The sequence below is a fragment of the Mus caroli genome, unplaced genomic scaffold, assembly GCF_978045245.1.
Source record: "Mus caroli unplaced genomic scaffold, Mus_caroli_1 scaffold_15, whole genome shotgun sequence".
Taxonomy (NCBI): Eukaryota; Metazoa; Chordata; class Mammalia; order Rodentia; family Muridae; genus Mus; species Mus caroli.
The window spans coordinates 113,785,968-113,812,527 of NW_028227270.1; the positions used below are offsets into that span (position 1 = coordinate 113,785,968).

The 26,560-nt window shown below is 44.8% G+C and overlaps 2 protein-coding genes across 4 annotated transcripts in view; one reads left to right on the plus strand and one right to left on the minus strand.

The window, feature by feature from the left end:
- Positions 1 to 22,597, plus strand: part of Pfkp (phosphofructokinase, platelet) — a 62,392-nt gene extending 39,795 nt beyond the window's left edge. Inside the window, exons 12-22 of one of the 2 annotated variants that reach the window (XM_021180123.3) lie at positions 80 to 149; positions 368 to 514; positions 2,547 to 2,617; positions 4,451 to 4,538; positions 10,403 to 10,555; positions 14,979 to 15,143; positions 16,518 to 16,579; positions 17,044 to 17,155; positions 19,012 to 19,111; positions 21,227 to 21,329; positions 22,183 to 22,597. In XM_021180123.3, coding sequence (XP_021035782.1) covers positions 80 to 149; positions 368 to 514; positions 2,547 to 2,617; positions 4,451 to 4,538; positions 10,403 to 10,555; positions 14,979 to 15,143; positions 16,518 to 16,579; positions 17,044 to 17,155; positions 19,012 to 19,111; positions 21,227 to 21,329; positions 22,183 to 22,315 — 1,204 coding nt within the window. In that variant the 3' untranslated portion in view covers positions 22,316 to 22,597. Of the gene's footprint in view, positions 1 to 79; positions 150 to 367; positions 515 to 2,546; positions 2,618 to 4,450; positions 4,539 to 5,262; positions 5,416 to 10,402; positions 10,556 to 14,978; positions 15,144 to 16,517; positions 16,580 to 17,043; positions 17,156 to 19,011; positions 19,112 to 21,226; positions 21,330 to 22,182 lie in introns of both variants that reach the window. The other variant, XM_021180122.3, reaches the window with a different exon arrangement.
- A 1,076-nt stretch (positions 22,598 to 23,673) lies between these two features.
- Positions 23,674 to 26,560, minus strand: part of Pitrm1 (pitrilysin metallopeptidase 1) — a 34,157-nt gene continuing 31,270 nt past the window's right edge. For both annotated transcript variants that reach the window (XM_085831300.1, XM_085831299.1), the window contains exons 24-27: positions 26,239 to 26,364; positions 25,138 to 25,283; positions 24,195 to 24,297; positions 23,674 to 24,065 (exon numbers count right to left, since the gene is read on the minus strand). In XM_085831300.1, coding sequence (XP_085687426.1) covers positions 23,972 to 24,065; positions 24,195 to 24,297; positions 25,138 to 25,283; positions 26,239 to 26,364 — 469 coding nt within the window. In that variant the 3' untranslated portion in view covers positions 23,674 to 23,971. The remainder of the gene's footprint in view (positions 24,066 to 24,194; positions 24,298 to 25,137; positions 25,284 to 26,238; positions 26,365 to 26,560) is intronic.

Genomic DNA, 26,560 nt, shown 5'->3' on the forward strand with positions numbered 1-26,560 from the left:
GTCGGAGGCCCTCTTCTGGCCCCTAGAGGCATCTCACAAACCACACATAACTAAAACCACAATGCCATCTTTTCTATAGGCGTTTTGAGGGAAACCTGAACACCTATAAGCGTCTTGCCATTAAGCTGCCTGATGAGAAGATTGTCAAGGTAGGTAGCCAGCTTCCATCAATGACCCAGTCTCCTGAGTGGCCTAGGTACCCCCCTCCCCCAGTGTGGGTCCCTGGAAATTTATCTTCACCTCTCCTTTGTGATCCTGACCTGGTCACCTCCTGCAAAACATGGCATAGTATGACCTCTTATAAATGTGCAACAGATGGGAGCTTGTGCCCGTCTGATGACTTGGCACTACCCTGTTCTCTTTTCAGAGCAACTGCAATGTAGCCGTCATCAATGTAGGGGCACCCGCCGCCGGAATGAATGCAGCCGTGCGCTCTGCTGTTCGAGTCGGGATTGCAGACGGCCACAAGATGTTTGCAATCTATGACGGCTTTGAAGGATTCGCCAATGGCCAAGTGAGTCTCCCAGGAGTCCTAGGGATGTTAAAATGTTATTGTATTTGGGGAGGCCACCCTCCCCTCACAGCACCTACTAAATCACGATTCTTGGTGGTGGGACTATACCAAATACTGATTTGAGTGTTAAGGGTTACCTTCCACTTAGGAAGGAACCCTGCCCTAAGTTAAGTTCTTAGCCATTACATAAAGCTCAGGGTGGCCTGTATCTTCATATTTTCTCAAAAGGCCCAAAGGCACAGTAATCCAATGATGCTCACCTCACAGTTAAGTTCCGATGATAAAGTGCATGTCATACAAACCAGCGAAATAAAACCTTAAAAAAAGCAACTCTAATTCTTAAAAAAAAAAAAAAAAGTACTATAATGCTCTGGGTCCTAGCCCCAGCACTGAGAGAAGAGCAGCGATTGGCCAGCAGAGGTCTGCAGCAGTCACTGTTTTCCTTTTGTCGCATGTGATTCGCATATATTAATCCTTTTGACCTCACACTATGTCTAAGGTCTTATTACCATCTTTTTCTTACGAGAGACGTGAGGAGTAGAAGTATTGGCTCACTTGTGACAGTTCTTATGATGGAGCATTTGAAACAGGGTGCTGAGGCATGTCTGTACTCTGAACCCAGAGCTGCCGTACTTTCTACTATATCTGCTCAGTGCCTTGGTCAGTTTGTAACCCTGTGGAATTACACGTGTGAGCAAAACAGACTAAAAGCCCCACCTCTGCAGACTTTATATTTTGGAGGTGACAACAGTAAGACTATACTAACAAACCATGTTGCTTATTTATAAGAAAGTGAAATAAACTGGGACAATTTTTACAAGAGGTCACAGGCCCCAGGGGCTCTGCATGAGTTGCATACCACAGGTGCTCATGGGAAGCCGATCTCCCACTAATAGGGTAAGTGGGGACCAAGAGAGGACATTGGTTCATTCCAGGCAGATGATATAATACAAAGACTTTGGGGTTGGATCTGCCCATGTTTTAGGTTAATAAGAGCCAGGGGAAGGGAGGAATATAAGAAAGAAGCAGAAGGGGAGAACAAAGCAAGAGCCAGGTTATCTGTAGGGATTTGATTTTCTGGCTAAGTAAGATGGAAGGCTCTTAAGGAGGGGGCTAGCACATGCTGGTACATCTTCTTTCCAGTGCCTAGTGGAGGCAGGAAGCAGGCAGAGTAGATGGACTGTCAAAACATTTTACAGCAAGAAGTGTCAGAGGCAGCTGTGGAGATAATGACATGCCTTCAAGGATCAGGCTCCATTCTGAGGCAATAAAGACAATATAGTTTGTTCACGATGTATGTGCTGATGACACAAAAGCTAGGCATTGTCTATTGTGTTTCAGTTGACCAAATGAAAGGTCTAGAAATGGAATTTATAGAGTCAAGAAAATGGAGCCTGTGCCAGTTCTCCGGGAACTCTGGGGAGCTGAAGTTGGAGATGCCAGGTTGGGGGATGTCTGTAACTTTCCTAAAGATCCCACCAGGATCCATTAATAGTAAGAAGTTCACCAAAATTCTCATGACCAGAAGCTTGTGACCTGGATTTCTGGTCCAGCATGTTCTGCTCTGTAATTAAGCCATACCTCACCTAGCATGGGAATCGCCCTCCAGTTGATTAAACTTCATCTACTTAGCAAAGCTGCATTTGTGTTTCTCCCTTTATTCTCTTCTTTGTCTTTTTTGCAAAAATTATTTTAACCATTGCCAAGTTTTAAAACATGGTATTCTTTTTTATTTTCTTTACTAGAGAGAGATCCTGGCCAGCTAAGGTGTCTACCCAGGACACATGTCTGGAGTTAGGGAGTGGGTGTCCCCTGCAGACAGGGAAGGAGTATTCCTCCTAAGGCTTAGTATTTTGCGTCACCTTAGAAGGGCATGTCATAGCTTGGCTGAGCCAGCACTAGTTTGGAATCCGACATGCAGCCTTACCCATCTCTGTGGGAGCGCAGCCTGTGAGCATGCAGAGCCCTGTTTTCAGTTTTCAGAGCCTTTTCTTCCTCACTGCAGCTGTCTGACTCTGTGCTTGAACATTAGATCAAAGAAATCGGCTGGGCAGATGTCGGAGGTTGGACTGGACAAGGAGGATCCATTCTTGGGACAAAGCGGTAAATTTAAAATTTTAACTCCTTTTATTTTATTTTCATTTTATGCGTATGGTATGGGTGTTTTGCCTGTATGTATGTCTGTACACTACATGAGAGGTCATTGGATCACCTGGGGCTGGAACTAAAAGGTGGTTGTGAGCTGCCGTGTGGGTTCTGGGGACCAAAACCCGGTCCCCTGCAAGAGCAGCAAGTGCTCCCAATTCCTTGGTGACCCTACAGCTCTTAAGAAAGAGGGAGAGGAACAAGAGAGAGAGTGGCCGCATGTAGAGACATTCTGGTTTTTCTGTAATGAATTCCTAATGAAGCAGGGACACCTGTCTGCCATTGTCCCAGGAACCTCAGATGTATTTGAGGGAGCTGAGAATGAACCTCAGTGCTCGGAAAGAGAGGGGAGAGTAGTGTGGACATGTAGCTCAGTGGTTAGAGTATTTGCCTAGCAGCCCTGAGGCCTCAGGTTTAATCCCCCATACTTAAACAGAAGTTCAGTACCTTGTGACCCTTTCTCCCCCATTAATTCCCTATTTCCATCTGTTTGAAGAGCAAAACAATATGTGAAAAGCTTTTGTCTCACTCTGGTCGTAAGAATGAGTGATGGTTACGAAGGTTTCCATTTCCTTGAAAAGACACGGTGACCACAGCAACTTTTATAAAAGCGGACATTTAATTGGGACTGGTTTACTGTTTCAGAGTTTTGGTGATTTCCAGGATGCAAGAATCAACACCAGCCACTACTGTACCTTGCATCTGTCATATGGAAGGGAAGCAATTTTTAGGGTTTTGGGCTCTTATGTCACTGTGGCTAATGTCTGAGAAGAATCAAATCAACTTTTCTGCTTGTCTCAGTATCAAGGCTTGTAGTGCCAGATAGACAGATGGGGATTCCCCAGGGTGGCTTCCCCAGGCTTCTAGATTGCTTCTCTGTGCCATGGTGTTGGTGCTCTGGATGGCAAAGCCTCTGTAGACGGGTGATTATGCAGACAGACTCCCTAGGCCTCTGCAGAGAGTCAGCCCAGCTGCAGGCCCAGGTATGCTTTATTTATGGAAGGCAACCTGGGCATTGCTCTGAGCAGTGTGGAATGTGTGTGTGTGTGTGTGTGTATTACATATAGGTTCTATATACTTAATATTGTATTATTTAATATATATTACTTATACACACATAAATATATTAAATACATTGTAAAACATATACATACACACATATACACATGTGCATATATCCAAAGGCATGTAATTTGGAAAATGGAAATTTCTAAGAGTAAATGACTACACTTAATAACTGTAAGCTAGTAAGTATTTTCTTTTTCTTGTGAGCCAGTACAATTCTTTTTGGCCTTTTTGAGAAAGATCATTCTGTAGCTCGCTGCTCTGGAATTCACTATGATCCTTGTAGCCCAGGCTGGTCTTCAACTCAGTGGATGTTGGAATTTCCGGTGTCCACGGCCACATCATTCTTCTGGATGGCTTTGTTCTGTTTGTCTCCCTGCTCATTTTAATCTATTACAGTGCTATGGATTGAACTTAGAGCAACCATTGAGCTAGGTTCCCTGTCCCCCTACTTTTGAAAAATGCTCTTTTGGGACATCATACCTTGCCAGTCCTTCCTTAAGCAATCATTTCCCAGGACTCTACTGTCCTGGTGCTGTCAGCCATGGAGGCACAAAAAAGTAGCTCCACTGCCAACAGCACCTTTCATGCTACAGAATTGAGATATGGGTGGAAGGTGGGAGAAGAGCCCCCAGTGGTGGGAAGAATGAATTCCAAGAAGTTTGGCAGCTTGTGGGTATACTCTCACCTCTTGGTCTGTCTCTCTGTCTGTCTGTCCGTCTTCAGGACCCTACCTGGAAAGTACTTGGAGAAGATCGCAGAACAGATGCATTCCCATAGCATCAATGCCCTTCTGATCATTGGAGGATTTGAGGTACGTTAGTGTGTGTCTGTCTCCCTGCTTGTTGCTTCTGGAGGTGTGATTGGTAGCCCTATGTTTGCATCACATATACCCTATTTTAATGTCTATTCCTCAGGAACTGGGGTTTTAATACACAAACCCATTGTCCTGAAATACAGAATAGCAGGGTATCAAGATGTAGCACAAGACTAGCTCAATTCTGATAAATTAACCCAGTACATTGTCTATTCTGCTGAAACTCCATTTGATGTTTTCTCATTTGTTATCAGTCTGTAGATAAAATCCAATATTTGCCATTTGAGATATACTGCTGATTTTGAAAGGAAGGAGGTTATATGGTTAATGTTTCTCTTCGGACTTTTTTTCTTTTTAAACGTCATATGTTGGATTTATATAGTCCTTAATTACATCCTATTCGATGGGGACGAAAGTCATAGAAATTGTAGAGAATTTACCAAAAGAAAGATAAGAACTTCACAAAACCAGACTCAAAATTATGAGAGAGTTAATCTTAGTCCTGTATGCTAATACCTCTTCTCCCCTTGATGCCCAGAAAGCTGCTCGTCCTTGTCTCTGCTCGTAACAATTCTGTGTTGGTTCTTCTAGTGGTACCCGCTCTCCTCACCGTGTACCCTGTGCACTGTGTACTCCCCGTGCTTGCTCGCTCCTGGCCACATGCTGTTCACGCCCCTCTCTCCCTCCCCTAGCCTTGCAATCACACAGACTTATCTGACAGGCCTACCTAGGACTCCTAGAGCTGGCAGCTGCCCGGGAGAAACATGAGGCGTTCTGTGTCCCCATGATTATGGTTCCTGCTACTGTCTCCAACAATGTGCCGGGTTCCGATTTCAGCATCGGGGCAGACACAGCTCTGAACACTATCACAGACGTAAGTGTGGGTGTGCCAGCAAAGCAGGTGCCACTGACGCTAACCCAAGGCCGGGATCCTTTTATCTACCAGTGTACTAGAAATAGCCTTTTACCAATTGGATACCTAAATATTTTTATTTCAAGAAAGTACATTTTAAAAGTTCATTTTGGATTCTGAAGATGCTTAATTTAATTGCCCCCACCACAGTTTTTCTCATGGGTTCTTCTGTGTTGCTGCTCACATGACTTGACTCCATTACCAAGACCTGTGGAGTGACAGCCCATCCTAGCTCAAGCAGTGCTGGACCATGGTGTTTTCTGATCAGATCCTCAACTAATTGCAGGGTTTTTAAGTTTTGGCTGGATGTAATTTTCCTTTAGCCTATTGCCTCTTATTGCACTTAAATCCTGTGTCCAACATCGTCTACTTGATGTTGACTATAGATATTAAACTGAGTATTTAATAATGTTAGTCCGTGAACCAACTATGGGCACTTCACTAGGTTTTTGGCTATGGTTGTTACCATTATTTTTCCTTTTTATAAATTGGTAATCTTAAATTGTGTCAAAAATATTGATGCTTGCTTATTATTTTTCTTTTTCCAAAAAAAAGTAGTAACAAGATATGCACATACATTTTAGTGTTACATTTGTAAATTATACTTGTTAATTCTTATGGAGTTTAAGATTACTAAGTCAGAATTCTAAAGTTTTTCAGTAACCCTTGAGTAATTTTCCCTGGAAGACATAATTCTTATACATAATTTTGTTAGGATTTTGTTTTGTCTTAAGCTCCTGACACCAAACTCATTTCTAGTACGGTAAATAAAAGCCCCCATGCTTTTACAAAAAAGCTCACAGTGGTAAGTAACGCTTAGCGCTGATTTCTTGCTTTTCTGAATGGCAGAACTATTCTTCCCTCGGCTTACTGAAGCCTAAGTGCCTGGTGTCTGCTTTGTCTATTCCCAATCACTAACGTCTCCCGGCTGTTGCATGTGCTATTGGACGACTGCCATTATTGCTTCTGCTGTCATGGTTGATGGATTCGGGCTCTTGGTGGATCTTTCGCCCTTTGTCAATGGAAAGAAGGGTGTCTGTCACAAAATGGATTGGGATCCAGGGCCTTGTGCATCCCAGATGCTGAGTTACAGTCTACAGTTTACATGGAGGAATTTATAGGGGAAGCAAAGTGTCTTTTTCACAAGCTCTTTGACATCTAAGCAGACACCTCCCTACAGGTGTATCTGAGCAGTAGTTTGTGGACAGCATGTGTCAAAGAGTAGCTATCAATGTGGCCTAGTCAAACAAACAAACAAACAAAACAACCATAAACTCATTTAAAATAGTATGAGACTTATATTTGCAAGTCAGTTTTGAAACTGTGTTCTGTGGCTTTGAACGTGACCTTTGTAAATGATGACAGCATCCCATCAAAACACTGAGTGGTTGGACATGCCTGCCTATTGTCACTTGCAGTTTAGTGGGGACCTCTGCAGATACCAGCCAAGGTGGGTCATTTATCTCCTTGTGGATATTCAGTGTTCACTGTCAGACATGAAGAGAAGATTCCTTCCTTTCATTTTATAATGTCCCCATAATTATCATTTATGATTTTTAGCTGCAATACTAGTAATTATTTTGTCCCAGATATGAATATATGATATATACATATTGCTGAAAAATTGAAGCTCAAAAAAGAGAAGAGGGGAAAGGTTATCTACTCCCTCTTCCTATTACTCCCTTTAGAGGGATTTTGTGCTATTTTTTCTTTTTTGTTTAATCTCTTTTCCTTATTATTTGCATTTCTCAAAGCCAATGGTAATATGACAGAATGAAAGCTGAATGGTAGGTAGGTAGCCGTTCCTGAGGGCTTCAGGCTCACTCATGCAGGGTAAGTTGGTGTGCACTTTGTTTTTGTTGTTTTGTTGTTGGGTTTTGGGTTTGGTTTTGTTTTGTTTTGTTTTGTCTTGTTTTGTTTTGTTTTGTTTTGGCTGCTCTTTGTTTCTGATGTACCAGGGACCTGGGTCTTCACGGTTTTGTGATCTCAAGGTGGGTGGCTGAAGCCAGGCCAGCTGAGATAACCTTGGTGAAGGTTGCCACTGCTCTGGAGCTGATAGCTGTGTGGGGATGAGAATACAGTTCAGAGGCCCCTGGCGCATCCCCAAGGGTAAAACGACTAGAGCATGAAAAGGCATGAAGGAAAAGCGTTAATTTTAATAGTGGGAAGTTGACCTAAATTCACTAGGCTGGCCACAGAGTGCAAGAAGGCTGTCACTGTGTCTAGGAAAAGAGCACTTGAGGAGACTCTACCCAAAGGACCCATTGCCTTCTGCTGCTGTATCTAGGAAGGCCCTGGCAGAGAGCTGATAGCTCCACTTACCCTTACTATGTCACTTGAAACAGGTATCCAATAAGTCACTTGTATCTTCACTCATATATGGTTCTAAAGGATAATAGCCTCTTACCAGGCCCTGGATAACACTGAAGCTTACAATCCATGGCTGTCTCCCAGAACCAACCGTTCCCTTAGGTTTGTCGGGCCAGGCAGTTCTCAGCTTTTCCTGCTTATGCGTCTAGTGGATAGCTGTGATGATGAAGGACATTTTGCGTTCTCAGAGGTAGGAGAGAGGAGTCCCTCAAGTATTATGAGTAGATATCAGGAATGCTGTTCACTGCCTTACAGTGTTGGGGACAGTCCCTACCGCAGAGATGACGCTGTCTCAGAATATCTACTGTCTTGAGGTGAGAAAGCCCGAGCTTCTCCAGTCTGATCAAACACCACTGCCCTTGAGTGTTGACCATTGCCTTTACAAATCCTTTCCCCTTCACCAGCAACGAAACTCAGGTATAAGCGTGTTCCTTGACTGCATCTCAGTAGCTGCAAGGGTAATGGATGAGTTCTCTGGACTGCATGTCAAAATAGGTATGTCAGAAATCTGGTGTTGGAATATTGAGTGAGGCTTTTCAACGGGACTTGGTTTTATTCCTTACCATCAGCATTGAGCTTTGTCCCAGTCAAAAAACACAACTAAGGCATGCTAACTGGGAGCTGCCACTGAATGCCAGGACTGGTGACATGACTACAGTTCTGAGGGTGTCCCAAATTGTGAACACTAGGAAATTGAACATAGGTCCTGATAACTTTGAACCATCCCTTGTTGCAGCATGTGCAGTCAAAATGTCTAAGGTGGCTTTATTGGTGTTTTCAAAGTTGCTGATGCCCCCTGTAGGATCTAGAAGCAAGGCTTTCTGGATGGCTTCTTCAGGGTTTGCTACTTCTCCTGGGCATGGTTTCCCTCCTGGAGCTTCTCTTTTAGTTGCTTAGAGAGGGAAGAAACCTCTTGCAACAATATCGCCATCACCAACAATGTCCGAATGACGTTAAGGCACTAACCCCCTCTATTCCCTACCTGCCCTCCTCCTACACCCCTGGCCCCCATACCCTCCCAGCCCACAGGAAAGGCTCTGATCTGTCAGGCATGTTGCCTACTTGCCTATGACTTCCAGTGGAAGGCCTCTCAAAGACACAACTTCTTTCTGTACAATTTATTCCTAATGGATACCTAGCAAAAATGGTCCTCAAAAAATAGAAATATTTTTCCTGGAAAGTTCTGAGGAGCCCAGTGCATTGACCAGTGGGTGCACTCAGAGGGTTTTCACATTGGGCACCATTTTGAATGCAATCAATTGTAACAACCATAACCTTAGCACAAAACGGCCCAAGGACATGGAGGGCAGCCATAAGACTCAGGGCCAACTGTGGGTGGAGGTGAAGGTGGAGGTCTGGTTGTGTTGGAAAGGGAAGAAACCCTGTCACTGGCCAGTGTTGGCTACCCTGTCTGACCTATTGATTGACCATACCAAGGACTAACATATCCCAGGTCCATGACCCACTGTCCAGAATCCTTGGAGCACACAGGTTTTAAATCTCAGGATGATTCGGTTGTAGGAAGATGGTCTAGAACATACAACATTTATCACAGCTGCCTTGTGGGGAGGCAGTGTCCGTGCTGTATTTGAACAATAATCCTGCAGCAACCTGATGATTATATTATTTTAAGAAAGATAAATAAGATTCATGGGTCAGACTTTCCATCTGCAATGGTCTAAAAAATACCCTATGTACAGTGTTGGGAGCTGCCTGGATTTAGGAACTGTGGGTGAGTAGACCTGTATGCTACCACTAACCCAGCTTTAATATCTGAGGCAGGTACTGGAAACTTCTGCATACTAACTAGTAGCCTTCTTTACAGTAGAGTCAGACATTTTTAATTATTGCTTCAAAGCAGTGCCTGAGATTCCAAATGATTTCTCTTGCTTCGTGTAAGCACTGCCAAAGGTCTAGAAAGAATGCTTCTTCCAGGAGGGAGACAGATATTTCTAATGGGGAGCAGAGGGGCACAGTGATGATGGTGTGGGTCTTGGGGTGGACCTGCAGGTAATGTAAAATGCATGTCTCTTTTCCTGTCAGACTTTGGCGGTGGTGCAGTGAACCAGCTGCATTGGTGATCTCAGTCATTTGATGTTCTCCTTGAGCCCCGTGCTCCTCCCCATTCTCCACTCCACCTAAAGAAGTGTTGGGATGGGCTTTGTGCCGAAAGGCCCCCAACCTCACTTTATTTCCCCACCTCCTCTTTAATGCTGAGAAAGGAGCAGCAGTTCCATCTAATGACTAACCCACGATGCACCTCTGTCTCCTCGGCCTGCTGCCTGCTTTGCTGTCTGCTTTGCCCCACCTTAACTTGCCACTTGTGTCTTCTTCCTGTGGGACAAGAAGGACAGGGTTAAGGGATGCACCCAGTGGCCTGTGAATAGTTGAAGCATGCCCTTAGCCTGCTCAGATGCCAATCCTGGCCTCTCATGGGCTCTGCTGGCCCATGTGGACCAACTTCCCGCTGGTTACTTGGTTCCCTCCCTGTCACATCCCTGGAGTTACTGCCCACGCTCAGTAACTTGGTAAGTGATGTACCTGCACTTTGCTAACTGCTATGGCCCTGCTGCTTCAGGGTTATCATGGTGCCATCATGCTATCTGAGGCTCGAAACAACCATGAGGAGTTTTGTATACCAATATGTATTTTGCCTGCCACTATTAGCAACGATATCCCTGGCACAGACATCAGTATCGGTTCTGATACTGGCCTGAATGTGATTGTCGAGGTAAGAGACCTTCTGCTTCAATTTTTACTTTGCTTTGCCTGAACGGGATTTTTTTCTCCTCCATTTAGCCCTCCTGACAGCTCAAATTCCCAACTTGTAGTCTTTAACCTTCACCTGTCCAACCGTAACTAGAAATTGAAAAAGATACCCTTTCATGGTTTTCAGAGGGAATAAGCCAGAACTCTTCTTTACCACTTGGCCATACCTTGTCTGTTTTAACTCAACATGAAATGCTCTATGTGGGCCTCTCTGTAGTGTTTCTGTACCATCTGAGCAGGAGAGCTGTGGACATCACATCTCTTAAGGTCAGCTGCTTCTGTCCAAAGTCCCATTGTTAGAGTTGTGATGTTGGGGGAAGGTTACAGAACAAGTGTCAGGAGTGAGCACAAAGGATTGCATCTGGTTACCCTGTAAGTATAAGTATCCCCAGAGTAAGCATGGTCAATATAAATACTCAAACTAAGGAGCCCAAGGCTTACACAGACTTCCCGATGAGATGAGAGGCATTCCAGGAGACAAAGTCACTCTCTTAGAAGAAGGTGACTTCACCTGCTGCAGGTGCTCCATGTGGTACTGGTGTCTACATTTGTAACACAGGTAATGAACTGAATGTACTAGGTGCTTCTGAGGCAGGAGGCTGTCTGCTAGCTTCCAGAGTCCCTTGTGCAGTTAGCAGTTATACAACAGTAGAATGGACGGTGGTCAAGCATGTAGGTTGGCATCTTACCATGCTCAGGTCCTTCCACCCTGACCCAAAGGCAACAAGCTGATCTCTTACTTGAGATGTTCACATCTGAGCTGGTGCATAACCCTGTATGTCGTGACCCCAAGGGGGTGTCACATATCAGATACCCTGTATATCAAATATTTACATTACCATTTATAACACTAGCAAAATTACAGTTATAAAGTAGTAAGGAAACAGTTTTATGTTGGAACTCCATCTGAGCATCACGGAGTTAGGAATGTTGAGAACTACTGCTTTAGACTTTACAGTGAGTTTTAAACATTAGAGCGAGTCCTTATAGCCCAAGTTCTCTCTACTAAGTTAAATTAGTTGGCAGGAAAAGTGGGAAGATGCCCATTTGGACCAAGCATCTGAATCTTCCATTAAGATCTTGGCATGGGACTATTAAATAGATTGCAATACTCTAGGTATGTCCCTTGTAACCTGTCTGTTGGTGGAGCTCATAAGCAATGTGAAAGCTCCCATGATGCCTACTTATCTTCCTTGGAGTTTAATTACTTTGCATGTTAAATAGAATCATAAAGAAGCCTGTAGACTGAACCCTAGTCACTGAATGACTTAGGGCCAAGAGAGTCCTGAGCTTTCCCCTCTAACAACTTTGTTGACAGGTGATATCATAGGTAGAAGTCCTAGATGGACCAACATGCTTCAGCCTTCTGGCTTAGACACTGACAGGGAAGTGAGGATCAGTCAGTTCTCTGTGCCAGTACCTAGTATGGCAAGATTCTCTCTGCCTATACTGCCCAGCCCCTTCCTTCCCTTTCTGGCTTCCCACCTGAGTTCTTCAGTAAGTACTCTGAAAGAATACCAGTTATGGGATCAGGGGCAAACAGGGAAGGAAACCTCTTATCTTGTTAATAAGACATGATTGCCCCCACACTAATTAATATAACCCTCAAAGGAATATCTCGTTCTGTGACAGACTCTGCCTTACTGCCTCATGTTTCAAGTATGTTACTGAAAAGATAAGTGTGTGTAGCGGACTGACCATGATGTTGGAACTGCAGCGTGACATTCTTCCTCCAGCAGCACTCCTCACAGAGGCTTTCCCCAGAGAAAAACTGCTCTATGCCCTTGGGCAGTGAGGAACTTGCCTATGAGCCAGTTGTTGTAGCATAAGAGGCAGGAGCCCCAAATGGTTTCCCCTCTTGGCCAGAAGTCAGGGAAGCTCCTCTGTGTGTAACCAGCACATGTCAGATGGCCTTGATATACTGGCTCTTTCATTGTCAGTGCTGCCTTTAGTAATTGAGTGAGACAAGGCAAGGATGGCTTACTATTTTTAGAAGGAACTGATTGAAATCTTCAGGTGCAGTAACGAGAGAGCACTGAGGAGGGATGTCCATAGCAGAGGCAGATCATTCCAAACCCCTTTGTTGTTTTTTTTTTTTTTTCCAGCCAGGGGTAAGCAGGTTTAGTCTAATCGGTTTGTTTATGTCTGTCTCATTAACAACCTGTTTGGATCAGAGCTTAGAGATCCGTATTCACAGTCCTGGGGGACAAAGGGCTCTTTCTTTGTCATCTTCTTGACTCATTAAGTGACTGCAACATAGTGTTCTGGATTAGTGGGCATTTGGGAAAGATTAAAGTAGGACATTAACCTGTGTGGCTTTGTTCCCCTCAGGGGACTGGGTACCTAGCTCAGCAGAGCCTTCTGTTCTGATCTGCAGTCTTCTTTTACTTGTAGGAGGGCTCTGTAACAAAGACCACACGGTGACCCTTTCAGCGCTTGAGTATCACAGAGAGAGAGATATTCAGTACAACATGAACCCCCTCTTCCTTTGTTACATCTCTGTTTCTAGAGAACCCAGGGCTTCCCACCCAGCAAAGCACATACAGGGGGATTCACTAGACAAATTACAGATTGGAATATTTTTCTTAAAACCCATGTTTGTTCATAAGCATGATGATCTGTTAAGTATAACTCAGAGTGATCATATGAAAATCTCCAAATGGCTCTTTTGACTTTAGTGTAGACCCACTTTGCACATTCCCTAAAGATCTGTGACTGTTGCAGTCCAAGTACCCCTTCACCCTCTTGACGTCTTTCTCCTCTTCCCTCCTGACTGTTAATGGGCACTTTCTTTTCTTTTCAGTGTTAAGCATCTCCTGTGTTGGAGGCACAACTGGCTGGGACAGGTTCTGTCATACCTATCCTCCATTAGCCCAGGGCTCCTGTCCTCCAGGGACTTCAATCTGGAGAGGAAATATACAAATCTAATAAGACACTTTTTAGGAAAACATACTGGGATGAAGGGAGGACACAGAGGGACTGTCACTCCTGGAGGTCACATAGTGTCTTCCTGAGGAAATGACTTTCTAAGTGGGTCACAGGTTGCAGATAAGAGAACAGGAAAGAGCCTGAGTGAGTTTCTTACAATTGTAATAAATGGCTGTATACTTGCTGTTAACCTAATAGCCATTTGCTCATAGTAGTGAGGGGCAGAAGTCAGGGAACTGAAGTCAAGGTGTGAGCTCTCAGGGAGAGGCTGTCACTATATCTTCTGCTTTTGCAACCTGTGACCCTGGCATTCCATGAACCTCTGTTGCATCCTCTTAGATGGCACAAACCCTCTCGCTCCTTTGTGTAGTAGCTTTGTGTAGTTATTGTGCCCTGGCTTCTTTTGCCTCCTTTACAGTGACACTATGACAACCAAGACCCTCTTAGATGATCCAGACAAACCCCACCTCAAGATGTATAAGAGGAGTTCCAGGGAGTGTGTATGGAATACCTTTAGGGGCCTCTATGTTTACTTCTTCACTGTGCCTGGAGACTGCTGTCTGAAGGTCCAGAGAGGCTCAAGAGAGCAGCGTCTCTGAGCTAAGACAGCACCTGGACCTGGGAGCTGGACAGGGTGCTGGGGATTGGCAGGGCTATGCATCCCATAGAAAAGCCTTGAGGCGTACTTACAAGAGAGTGCTGAGGGGTTTGAAGAATCCATGGACACCATCAGGTTTGGATTGTATGTGTGGATCTCCATTTCCTTGGAACAGAACGCATGCTGAGAATGAGGTAGAAGGCTACCACTGATTTCTGAGGAAATGATTGGCACTTGCATTGCTGCCATGGGTGTGAGGCCCTGAGTGGTTTTCAGCTATCCTCCGTCTTGAACCTGGGTCCTTTTGTAGAATGGTTGGCAGTGGGTTTCAATATGAGAGTGCCTGGAAGATGTCTCTGGGTGCCTTTGTCCAAGAAGCTGTTCTCTTTGGACATAGGTACCCTTTATGAAAGACCCAAGGCTATACCCAAGACAAACAAAACATCCAACATCACAAAGAGCTTTTCACAGTAAAACATCAGAAAAGTAAAAAGAGAAAATAGGTAGTTGGATAATCAACATTCCCAGAGAAATATTAATTCACATCAGCTAAAAAGAAATACTTCCAGCAAAGATATAGTCAAACAGTTCAGGAAGTGAGCTGACTTGAGTGACTAGTCTCCAGGGTAATGGCCTAGCCAGGGCTCCACCTCGGATGATCACAGAGATACTGACAGCCTGCACCTGAGCAGTTTTGCCATTGAGCCTCTCTGTAGCCAATGCTTGCTTCTGCACACACGCTTGGGTTTGGTGGAGGGACATGCTGCAGCTTGTGGGGAGAACAGGCCCTGGGCCGGTGCACATGTGGCACTAGCCAAGGTCCTGGATTCAAATGACGACTCTCTATGTCTGTAACTAGACGTGCGACCGAATTAAACAGTCGGCCAGTGGGACCAAGCGCCGGGTGTTCATCATTGAGACCATGGGTGGATACTGTGGCTACCTGGCCAACATGGGGGGCCTTGCAGCAGGAGCTGATGCTGCCTACATCTTTGAAGAGCCATTTGGTATTGGAGATTTGCAGGTATGTCAATGGTCGCATGCCATGCATGCTTGGCCCCCAGAGCACTTCCTTCAGCAGTGCTGCGTAAAGAGCCTTCTTTACCAGATCCCCATTGGGGTTTTTGAAGGCTGGAGATTGGTGTTGCAAAATATTGCAAGCTTCTCATTTTTCATTTGCCATCTTCAAATCCGGATGCTTGTACTTAAGTCTTAGGAACTCTTTGGCTAGGTGACCATGTATGTTGGTTAATCCATTTATTTTTATTTTGTACATGTGGATATTTTGTGAGTATGTGTGTATGTTCACACCCTCGGGGCCAGAAGAGGGTGACAGGTGCCCTCGAACTGGAGTTAAGGATGGTGGTGAACCATCCTATGGGTGCTGAGAAAAGAGGCTAGGTCTTCTTCAAGACCAGCAAAGTGCTCTTAGGGGGCTTCACACACACGCACATGCACACACTTACAGTCTCTCTTTCTCTTTCTCTCACACACAGTCTCTCTCTCTCATACACAAATACACACACTCACAGGACACACTCTGTTTCTCTGTGTGTATGTATTTGTAAATCATTCATTATTTTGAGAAACAAGAAACGCTTTCCCAGTATTTGGCATAAGTCACTTAAAGAGACTTATGTAATGGGACCTGGTGTTTAAACAGCATCCCTTCGGCCTTCTGACATATTGCCATTCTCCTACTTTTGTTTCCCGTTGTTATAGTAAAATATCCAGGCCAAAGCAACTTAAGGGAGAAAGGGCTTATTTCACCGATAGTTCCAGGTCATGGTCTGTATAGATGTCAGCATAGCTGGAACTTGAAGCTGCACGCCTCATGTAGTCAAGAACAGAAGGAGAACACATGCATGTGTTTTCAGCTCAGCTTAGTATCTCCTGCTTATAGTTCAGAATCCCCTTCCTGGGGAATAGTGCCATTGACAATGAGTGCCTCTTCCCACCATGATTAACACAATCAAGATAATTCCCCATACACATGCCCACAGAGCCAGCCTAATCTAGATAGCGCAGAGACTCTCTTAGGTGTTTACGGTTGTACCAGGTTGACAATGAACACTAACCATCACAGTCATGAACATTAAAAAAAATGTGTGGGTTAGGCAAATGTATAGAGTAAGTATTTTAGTTGGAGGCGGGTCAGTATTCATTTCCTAATAAACATACCCAGTAGCATAGCCACACCTCTTACACATTCTGTGCTTATCTGATTTGCTAATGATACTGCCATGTTTTTCATCCACTGCATTCTTCTGTACTGTGATACCTCCCAAAACATTTACAAGCAGCTGATTGTGCTTGTACATGGTGCTACATTCTAGCATACATGGTCTTATTGTAGGAGACAAATAAGTGAACTGTCTGATCAAACAATCTTTTCTAGTCCAACGTCATGCATTTGACAGAGAAAATGAAGACCAGCATCCAGAGGGGCCTCGTACTCAGGTAATGGAGAGGGTTTCTGGTCTTCCGTTTTAGGTGTAGGGTCTTGGACAGAAGTTGTCATGGGATTCAAACCCCAGTGGGATTTTTCCTTTGCCACTGGTTCTGTGAATGCTAAAGGAGCACAGGTCTCTTTAGAAACCTGAGTTGTTAAAAAAAAAAAAATCAGGTCTTCATTGAAACAAAGGACAACCTTTTACATTTTATTCTTGCTCTATAGCCTATTGGTTATTATTTTCTAGACACTTGCCCCTCATTTCCTTGAGCCCCCCTCCCAAACAGCCTTTATGAGGAAAGGGAAATGTACAGAGTCAGGGTAGGGGCAGAGATGAAGGGGACTGACATGGCAAATGACTGGGTGCCTTGAGCCTTGAGCCAGCCTGGCTGGCTGGAGCAGTTCTCCAGAAAGCCCACACTCAACCCCTCCACAGCCCGGAGTAAACTTGCCATCTTCACATCCGTTTCAGAAACGAAAGCTGCAGTGTAAATTACACCACTGACTTCATCTACCAGCTCTACTCAGAGGAGGGCAAAGGAGTGTTTGACTGCAGGAAAAACGTGCTGGGCCATATGCAACAGGTAGGCCAAGGTCTTCTGTGATCTCTGAGCCCCAGGCATCCCCCTCAGAGTGGTGCCATTCTGTGGGACATGAGCACGGATGAATTCGAAAGCTCTTGTAAGTATGCGGAGTTTTCAGACGTGTGGAACGCCATCCCTTTTAGAATTCTGTGTAATCTGTGACATCCGGGTTTATGGGCAGTACTTAGATGCTTTTCTCTTGCCTGTGACCAAACAGCTGACAAAAAGCAATATAACGGAGGAAGGATTTATGTTGGCCAACAGTTTAAGGGGATAGCGCCAGCAGTGGCAGGAAAGGCATCGGGGCAGGAGTGGGAGGCAGATGGTTGCTTTGAATCCACAGTCTGGAGGTAGAGGGCAATCATGAGGTGGGGCTGGGCTAAGAGACTACGAATGAGCTTCCATGGTGACGGTGACCTGCTTGCTCCAGGTCATCTACCTCAAGCTCCACCCTAAGTTGGGAACTAAGTATTTTAAGACATGAGTCTATGGAGGAGACAGTCCACCCTCAAACCACAGCAGTACTTTTAGGGGAAAACCTACCAGCTTTCATAGAGCCCAGAAAGAACACTGGTCATTGGAAACACTCCCATAACAATATCAGCTTGTAATAAGATTTCAGGTGGAGTTTTGGACCAGTGCAGTAGTATTAATTTGACACTTTCAACAAATCGAGATTATCTGGAAAGATAGAACTGCTTCTCTACCTCCAGAATACGGGCCTTTCTTTTGTCTTCATTGTTTTTCTTTATCCTCCCCTTTCTGTGAAGTGAGCATGCCCAGGTCACAGGGCTGGAGATCAGCTTGGGAGTCAGTGGTCTTGTTGCGTATTTGTTGGCCTTTATGCAATGTAGGGAACTTTTTAATCTTCATCCACTTGTGTGTCTCTGTATGTGTGCATGTGTGTGTTGCTCATGTTTACATATGCCCTTTTAAAATGTGTGTGTGTGTGTGTACATATGGAGGCCCAGAATTGACATGTGGAATCACCCATACTTGCGCAAGCTCAGAGCTCACTGATAACTGCTATTTTGCTAGTTAGTAAAGATGCCAACTTCCAGAAACTTTTAAACTAGGAGCCACTAACTTCTTTCCGAAGGGTTCATGAATTCCTGAAGTTAATGTGAGTTATGTATATGATATGTATATGAGAATATGTATATTCTCATTTTTGTGAGTCCACAGATTTTTATCAGTAAAAGAAGTTGTGATTCATCCCTGGCCTCGGAAATGGGCTGGGAAAATGGCTCAGTAGGTATACAGCCCTTACTCTACAAGAAATAGGCTGGAAAAATGGCTCAGTAGGTATACAGCCCGTACTCTGCAAGAAATAGGGCCAGGATTTGAATCTCCAGCACCAACATAGTAAGCCAGGCATGGCTGCCCATGCCTCTAACACCATTACTGGGGTGAGACAGATCTGGAAAACTAGCTGGGCTGGCAGCCTGGGCTAAACAGGGAGCTTCTAGTTGTGAGAGACCCTGTCTGAAGCCAGTTGTTGGAAAGCCATAATACCTGATGTGGTGCTCTGCCCTCCACACGGGTAGGAGAGCACATCTACACACACACATACACATACACACACACACACACTTGTCTGTACCACACACAGAGACACAAATAGAGACAGCAATACAAAGAACAACAGCTTACTTGTTTAGTTGGGAACACCACAAGGCTATGTAGCAGGCTGAGGTCAGGCTCCAGGATTTACAGACCTGTTTCCCTCCTGTCCTAGATACCAAAACCACAGCAGGTTTACACAGCACATGCATGCTGTTAAGTTTTGGTATTTTTCATTGGTAATCAGAGAATTTGCTGTGTGACTTACATTTCATGTAACTTGCCGACCACAGGGGGGAGCGCCTTCTCCATTCGATAGAAACTTTGGAACCAAAATTTCTGCCAAAGCAATGGAGTGGATCTCGGCCAAACTGAAGGGGTCGCAGGGCACAGGTATGAGGGGACAGGGGCAATGGGAAATGTGCCTCAGTGCCTCACTGAGAACACTGTTATAACAGCTATGGTCTTTCTCCTTCCTTAAATCTGCCATTGCGATGGCTGGGATACCGCACTCTCTGCTCGACTGTGAATACTGACTACCACCTATGATTTCCAGAGGTTATAATTAAACATAATTCATAAGACTATTTTATTTCTACTGCTGGCGATGGGTGACGAGTTGTTTGGTAGCATTCTTGTTAGCTAGGAGATTGCCTGGCACACACTGTCTGCCATTAGCAAGACTGTAAAATGGAGCATTTCTTTCCTGTGGTGCCATGAAACACATTCAAGGTCCTTACCTTTAGGCTAACACTTGTCCATTGGTTGGATCATAGGCAGGTTACACAGGGGTAGGGGATCCGCACACTGATGGGGAGGAGCTGTGCCCTACCTTCCTTCTTCAAATCCTACATATTGTCCCTTTTTCAATTTCTTCTCTCCTCCAGAAGTAACCTTAGGATTTGATGACAGTCATCCCCTTGATTTCTCCTAGAATATCATGAGCAAATCAATACCTCCTCAGACATAGGGTTTAGCCCAGCTTTCTCGGTTGTATGAAGGAAAGGCCGTGGCACACTTCTGAAGTCGTGTGAGGTCTTGTTCACACCATGACGAGGAGTGTGATAACCAATTAACCCTCATGTGTTTCCAAGTTTGCTGACTCAACACATGCTGTAGGGTCTGGGTCTCCCCCACCCAATACCCACCACAGATGGATGCTCAGCAGAGGCACTGAGCCAGTCTTGGCGGTCCTGTGCTCACTCTTAGGCATGCTGTTTTCCTTTATGTCCACCTGGCCCATGGCTGACCACCCAGACCTCTCAGATGGTGCAGTTCTTTAGGGGCAGGCCATCTGTTTCAGTGATGGCAAACATCTGCCAGCTGTTTCCCGACTGGTATTGTTTTTTGTCAGACAGTGGGTCAAGGTTGAAATTGAAGCGGGGGACTTCCTTCAGTCTAACATGGGAGTTTAGCTTTCAGGATGCTGGGTAGACCCTTCCTGTGCAAGCACCTGTCAAAACCTCCAGTTTCCTTTGTGGAAAGATGTTGCCTTCTAAATGAACCCATTCATGCTTAATGAAACTACACGCTTGTCTCCCCCCACCCCTACCCCGTGATCACTTCCATAAGTTATGATTTCTAGAATAGTTTAAATTCATTTACATTTTCAAAAACTTTGCATGAAGCTTTTCATCCTGTTCCCTCCTGAGGCCTGCATTTCTAAATCACACTGCCTCTTCCCATTGGTTACTTGGGCCAGGCTTTTTGGCACCCTCTCCCTATGTCAGGCTTCTTTCTCAGTCATACTGGGTGTGATTCCCTCAGGATCGACCTATACGATGTCCACTATGAGGCTTATAAAAGTGGCATCCTACAGAACAGACATAAATAGTTCGAACTGACCTGTAGTATTTTCAGAGTCCTAACTCTGGCTTTTTTTTTTCCCTCTTGATAATTTGTCTACATCACTTGATGCTGTTGTATTCTTTTGTTCTGCCTAGATTTCCTTTCCCAGTTTGTCCTTGAGCTTTAAATATTAAAGTGAACTCTTTCTGCAACTTAAATCACATTTTCTCATTGCACCATTTAGTGAAATACTTGAGGAACATCTTCTGCTTTCCCGGAACCTCTCCCCCAGTGGCCATTATCCTGTAGGCATACTGTGTGGTGGTAGGGAAAGGGTTCCTCCTGGAGTGTGGGACAGAGGGTAGGCTCCTGCAGAGTCCAGGCCTCTTTGTATCCCACCCTGGAGGAGCCTTGAGGGTACCTGAGATACAGCTCTAAGGAAAGAGTGCTGTCAGTCTAGGAAAGGCCCTAGTCACAGTTAAAGATCTGAGCAATAGATGGGACAGTGGTTTCTCAGGCATAATCCACATCCTGACTGGGCTTTGCAGAGCCAGGACACCTCAGGACTCTGAGGAGCTACATTTCTTCCCCCAGTGCATGGATTTGTTTTCTGATGGCTTCTCTCCCTTCACTGTCCTGGTCCACCCACACTTTTATCTGCTTATTCAATATGCGCAATAGTTCTTAGATTTCTTTCTTTTCTTTTTTTTACTTTCACAGGGAAAAAATTTGTTAGCGATGATTCCATTTGTGTCCTGGGAATTTGCAAGAGAGATCTCCTGTTTCAGCCAGTGGCAGAGCTGAAGAAAGACACCGACTTTGAGTAAGTCAATGCCATGTTATTTATCTGAATCTCCTCACTAGGAAGGATGAGAAATAGGAGCTGAGGACAGATCACCAGTACTAGCCTAAGTACTCTAAGGAGCTCACTATTAGGTAAACAGATGAGCTTTTCTGAAGCTAGTTAAATACACACAACACACGAGAGAGAGAGAGAGAGAGAGAGAGAGAGAGAGAGAGAGAGACAGACAGACAGACAGACAGACAGACAGACAGACAGACAGACAGAGACAGAGAGAACACATCTAGGACAGATTTAAAAAAAAAACAAAACCAGAAGTAATGGTTTCATCTGACCTATGGAAATTGCTCTATGAACCGGAGTATGGTGGAACAGGCCTACAATCACAGCATCATTTAGAAGTGTCTTAAATTCAAGGTCAGACTGGACAACATTGTGAGTCCTTGTTTCAAAACACAAAACATACAAAGGCCTCAGAATAAGCTTGATGGTAGAGCACTTATGTAGTTTGGGGTAGTATTATTGGGCCCTAGTTTAATCTCTAGTGATATACATACATACACACAGGCATACATACACAGGCACACACATAGAGACACTCATACACATACACACATAATACACTGAATATGGTGGTCCATACCTGTCATCCCAGCAGTTGCTTGACCAGCTGAAAGCTTACTGGTTTAAGGCCACCCTGGGCTACTTGGTCTTGAAATGAACAACAGTTGTCTTATCCCATATTTATTTAGGTGACTGCACCAAAGCCCATTTTTCTGGCGAGCCTATTCAAACAGTGCCCAGCAGTATGTAGCAGTCAGAAGTCATCTTCCAGCAGATATAATATTTGACAGCTGACTTGTCTTCCTGACAGGCACAGGATCCCCAAGGTGCAGTGGTGGCTGAAACTGCGGCCCATCATGAAGATCTTGGCCAAGTATGAGGCGAGCTATGACATGTCCGATACAGGCAAGCTGGAGCCCTTGCAGCACCATGGAGATCTATGAGCCATCTCATCAAGTCTGCCATCACCTGACCTGTAATGTTCTCCAGGGACCATCCTTTTTTGTAACATAGTTATTTATCAGCACTTTATGGAAGCAAGCATTGTTGACGGAGTCAGCAGTAATAATCCGAGAGCACCACTTGCCATAACCATTGATGCAGCAGACCCTAAGACGTGAAACCCAGCCTCACGCTATTGATCAAGTGTCAGTTTTCTACTGTATGAGATACTGTCTTGTGCTTTACTATGTGTACGTCTTGTGGGATTAAACATTTGGATTAAACTCCCATGGTACTTGGTTTATTGTTTTAAGTAGGAGTCTTAAACAAGATGATTTTTTTCCATGCCACCAAAGGTTTCCTTCCTCAGCAGTCTAGTGGAGATTAGCAAAGTCTCCACAGATACTCCAGGGACACCAGGGACATGTAGATAGGGGCCCCACCTCCTACTTCACTACTGTAAGCAAGCTAGGCTTATGATCGTTTCCAATCAGATCGCATACAAATGTTAAAAGGACAACTATGAATTAGTGATTCTCAATTCCCCCTTAGTCGTACACCACAGCTGCCAAGGCTTAAAAGGAGAAGCTGGTACCGGCCTCTTCTTCAAAAGCAGCCAGGGTGCTGGGTTTTCACCCTCTGGAAGATTTTAACTCACTGTTTAGGGTTAATGATTGGGTCCTTGGCAAAAGCCCATCCACTGCACCCTACTCCGCCCCAGACTGATGAGCCGTCTGCAGCAAAGCACCCCTGCCTCTTGTAAGTAGTCTGTGTGCTCCCACTTCTGCCTGAAGGCGTCCTCTAGATATCCACACAGCAGAAACGAGGAAATGTTTACAGAGAAAAGGGATGCCTAAAGGTCAGTTGAGCTTGAGGATAAACAAAAGAAACAGACACTCAGTTTCCTCCCTGTCTCAGTAAAGACAGAGGACAAAAGCCTGGGGTAACATCAACATAACAAGCACTCATGGATGCTCACTGGGCAGCTCTGCTAAACTCTGCATTTACACTCTCCTTCAGGCCTGTGGTGTGACCACACACACACACACACACACTACACTCCTTGTATTTATTCTAAATGATCTATTTGTTCTTAGTTTTTATGTGTATGAATGTTTTGCCTACATGCATGTCTGTGCACCAAATGCATGCAGTGGCCATAGAGTCCTGAAGAGGACATCAGATCCCTGGAACCTGCAGTTACAGATGGTTGTGAGCTGCTGCTAGTTGGAAGCTAACAACCCAAACCTGGTCTCTTGCAAGAGCAGCAAGTGCTTGTTTGATGCTAAGCCATTTTTCTTAAATGAAACATTATTGTCGTAAATTATTGTTTGAAAACAATGAGTAACGCTCAGACAGGTTGGAGTTGGCTTTTATATTTAAAATCCATGTTCTAGCCTTGGTACTGTTTCAGAAGTTTAATGTGCTCACTGTTGTCATTTAATGCATGATTAATGATTTCCTCATGGTCACAGAATTTCCTTTTTTTTTTTTTTCTAGTCAATAAACACCTTTGGTTGGTTTTTATATGGCTAACTATGATTTCCCGAACAAAGAAACTAGTAACTCTCGTGATCATCTGCATTAAATTTAGCTCAGAGGCTCAGCTGTTAAGAGCCTCTGGTTTCTTACACATACTCAAAGATAGGTGACACTCATTATTTTATGATCCATGATGGGTCTTTGGCAATTTTTGAGTTCTCTGGTCCGAGGATAGCCAGGCCGTGTGTGCTCTTGCCGATGCCAAGGTATCTGCAAAGGAGATGGCACATTGGATTGTTTTCTATGTGAAGCATTTTTAGTGGTCAACAGGAACCCTTTGCCTTCCTGAGTTTACCCTTCCCCCAGCCTGACGCAGGAAGCCAGGGCACACATACTCACTTATGGCTCACAGAGGTCAGTTTGTCGTGGTTGACAGCAAAGAGCTGTTCTCGGTATGCCTGCTTCATCTCATCGGAGAGGCCATACAAGAAGTGGTCCATTCCTAAAAGTTAAACCACAGGTATGGCTGGGGAGACAGGTTGCATAGGAGGAGCCTCTGTGCTCAAAGGAGAGCGGGGACACTCGGGTCACTTTAGGGTATGCTCTTCAACCAGAAGGTCTGCGTGGGCAAGGGAGTTCAAACTTGACATCCAGCTCTGCAAAATGGGCCTAAACCCATTCTAGCTCCCTTTTCAGAGTATGGATGAAGACTTATAGATCACATGTGAAGGTGACAATACCACAAACTAAAGCAGCATTGACTAATGATGTGGTCAGGCTTGTGCTGTGTCAAAATGTCTTCCTTTACTCAAACTAGCTATTAGATCCCCTTGACGCTAGTGTTACAAGTGGGTGTTAGCTGCCAGATTCAGGTGCTGAGATCCAAGCTCAGATTTGCAAGAGCAATAGCCACTCTGAAGTGATGAGCCATCTCTCCAGCTCCACCCACCTTGGTTTTTGAGACAAGGTCTCCCTCACTGGCCTGGAGGTCAACCAAGTCGGGTCATCTGACTAACTACTGATCCCAAGGTTCTGCCTGTTCTCAACTTCCTAGGGTTGGGATAAAAATCCTACCACTGTGTCTAGCTTTTTACATGGACTCAACCAAGGTTGGAATTTTTGCTTAACAAGAATTTTAATAATGGAGTCAAAAGAAGCTGCAAGGTCAATGTTCGGGCCTTTGGGTGTAGATATCATGTTACATAAGACAGATAGATGGGAGAAACTGGACAACACAGTGGCTCCCATGTTTCATTCGTTTGAGCACAGAGACCGGTAAGTCAGAACACTATGGAATTCTGGCTGAGGAAACCACGCAGCCGAGTGCCAGCACTCAAGATACCTTTCTCGGATGGAGCAACGGGAGAATCCACAGCAGAGAAGACAGACAGCTTGGCTTCATCAATGTCCTGCTGTGTGAACTTTCCAGATTTAGCCCAGTCTACAGCTTTCCCAAAAGACTGTAGTGTTTCTATGGAATTGGGATCCCTGGGAAACCCAAAAGAGCCAATACTGAAGCATTATATCATAGGGGGAAACAACCTACGGCAATCATGTACATTTAACAGTTCTTTTTTTTTTCCCTCTGATAGTCTACACTCTACATAGCCCACTGACAGAACACTCTCTCTGGAGCATTTAACTCTGACTCAGGAAACCGCACAACACACTCTCCTGTATTTAATACTGCAGCTTACCTGCTGACCTCATTGCTAGACTATAAAGGAAGTCCCGTGAACGGAGGGGTGTCAGGAATTCGAGGACATTATAGAAGAGCCATGGAGAAGATACACAGTAAACTAGCCCTTCCTTCCCTAAGACAGACCCAGAATAGTCTAGAAGGTAGCTGGAAGTAGGGAAGGGGGTCTTTGGAGCACTTTCTTGTGTTTAAGACGACAAAGCTCCTCCCAGCATCTTAGGCTCCTCCTCAAGGGGTGTGTCAATGGGACCCTCCCATGTTTAAAGTGCAGTTCTATGATACAGTCAGGATGAGGAGAAGGATATCAGAGGCAGGTCATGCTTTTGGCACATGGTTTACAAGAATTCAATGGTGGCTCAGAAACGTAGCCATTTCTGGAAAATGGAAACAGCCTCACTCCTATGAAACCCAACAGAAGTGTATCTCAATTCCGATTCTGCCCCCACCACAGAAGTTAGTTCAGAAACCATTCTGATGGCATTCCACCAAAGCACACTGAATATGAAGTTAGAATTTTGTCTAATGTAGACAATACAGCAACCCAACTGTGTCTGTTCCTTGCAGCAGGATATTTAAGACACAGCTGGCTATGGTGAATTGCTCTACATGAGGAACCAAATAAAGAGCAGATATAACCTTTGCTGTGCTACCATTCACAGAGCATGATGACATTCTGAGAGAACAGAGCCAGTGGCTGGAATGTGGGGGCACTCATACGGGAGACATGATGACTCAGAAACTCACCTGTAAGAGTAAAGCGTGAAAATCCCACTGTGGGTGAGTTTAGCACCGCCACCATAAGCACCCCCCTTCTCTCGAATTTCTGTATGCAAGAATTTAGCTGTCATTAAACGGGCAAGGATCTTAAGGCTGAAATGAAGGGAACAAAAGACAAGTTAGAGAGAGAATGGCTCCCAGGAAGCCGACTATAAAAACCAAAGCCTAGAGAAGGGGCGCAGAGCTGGAAAAGCAGCTAAAGTCCAGCTAAGGTGTAAGGTTGTGTACAGCCAGCGCTCTGACTTCCTTTCCATCACACAGGGACTTTGTAAGATCCTGAGGTGGCAGA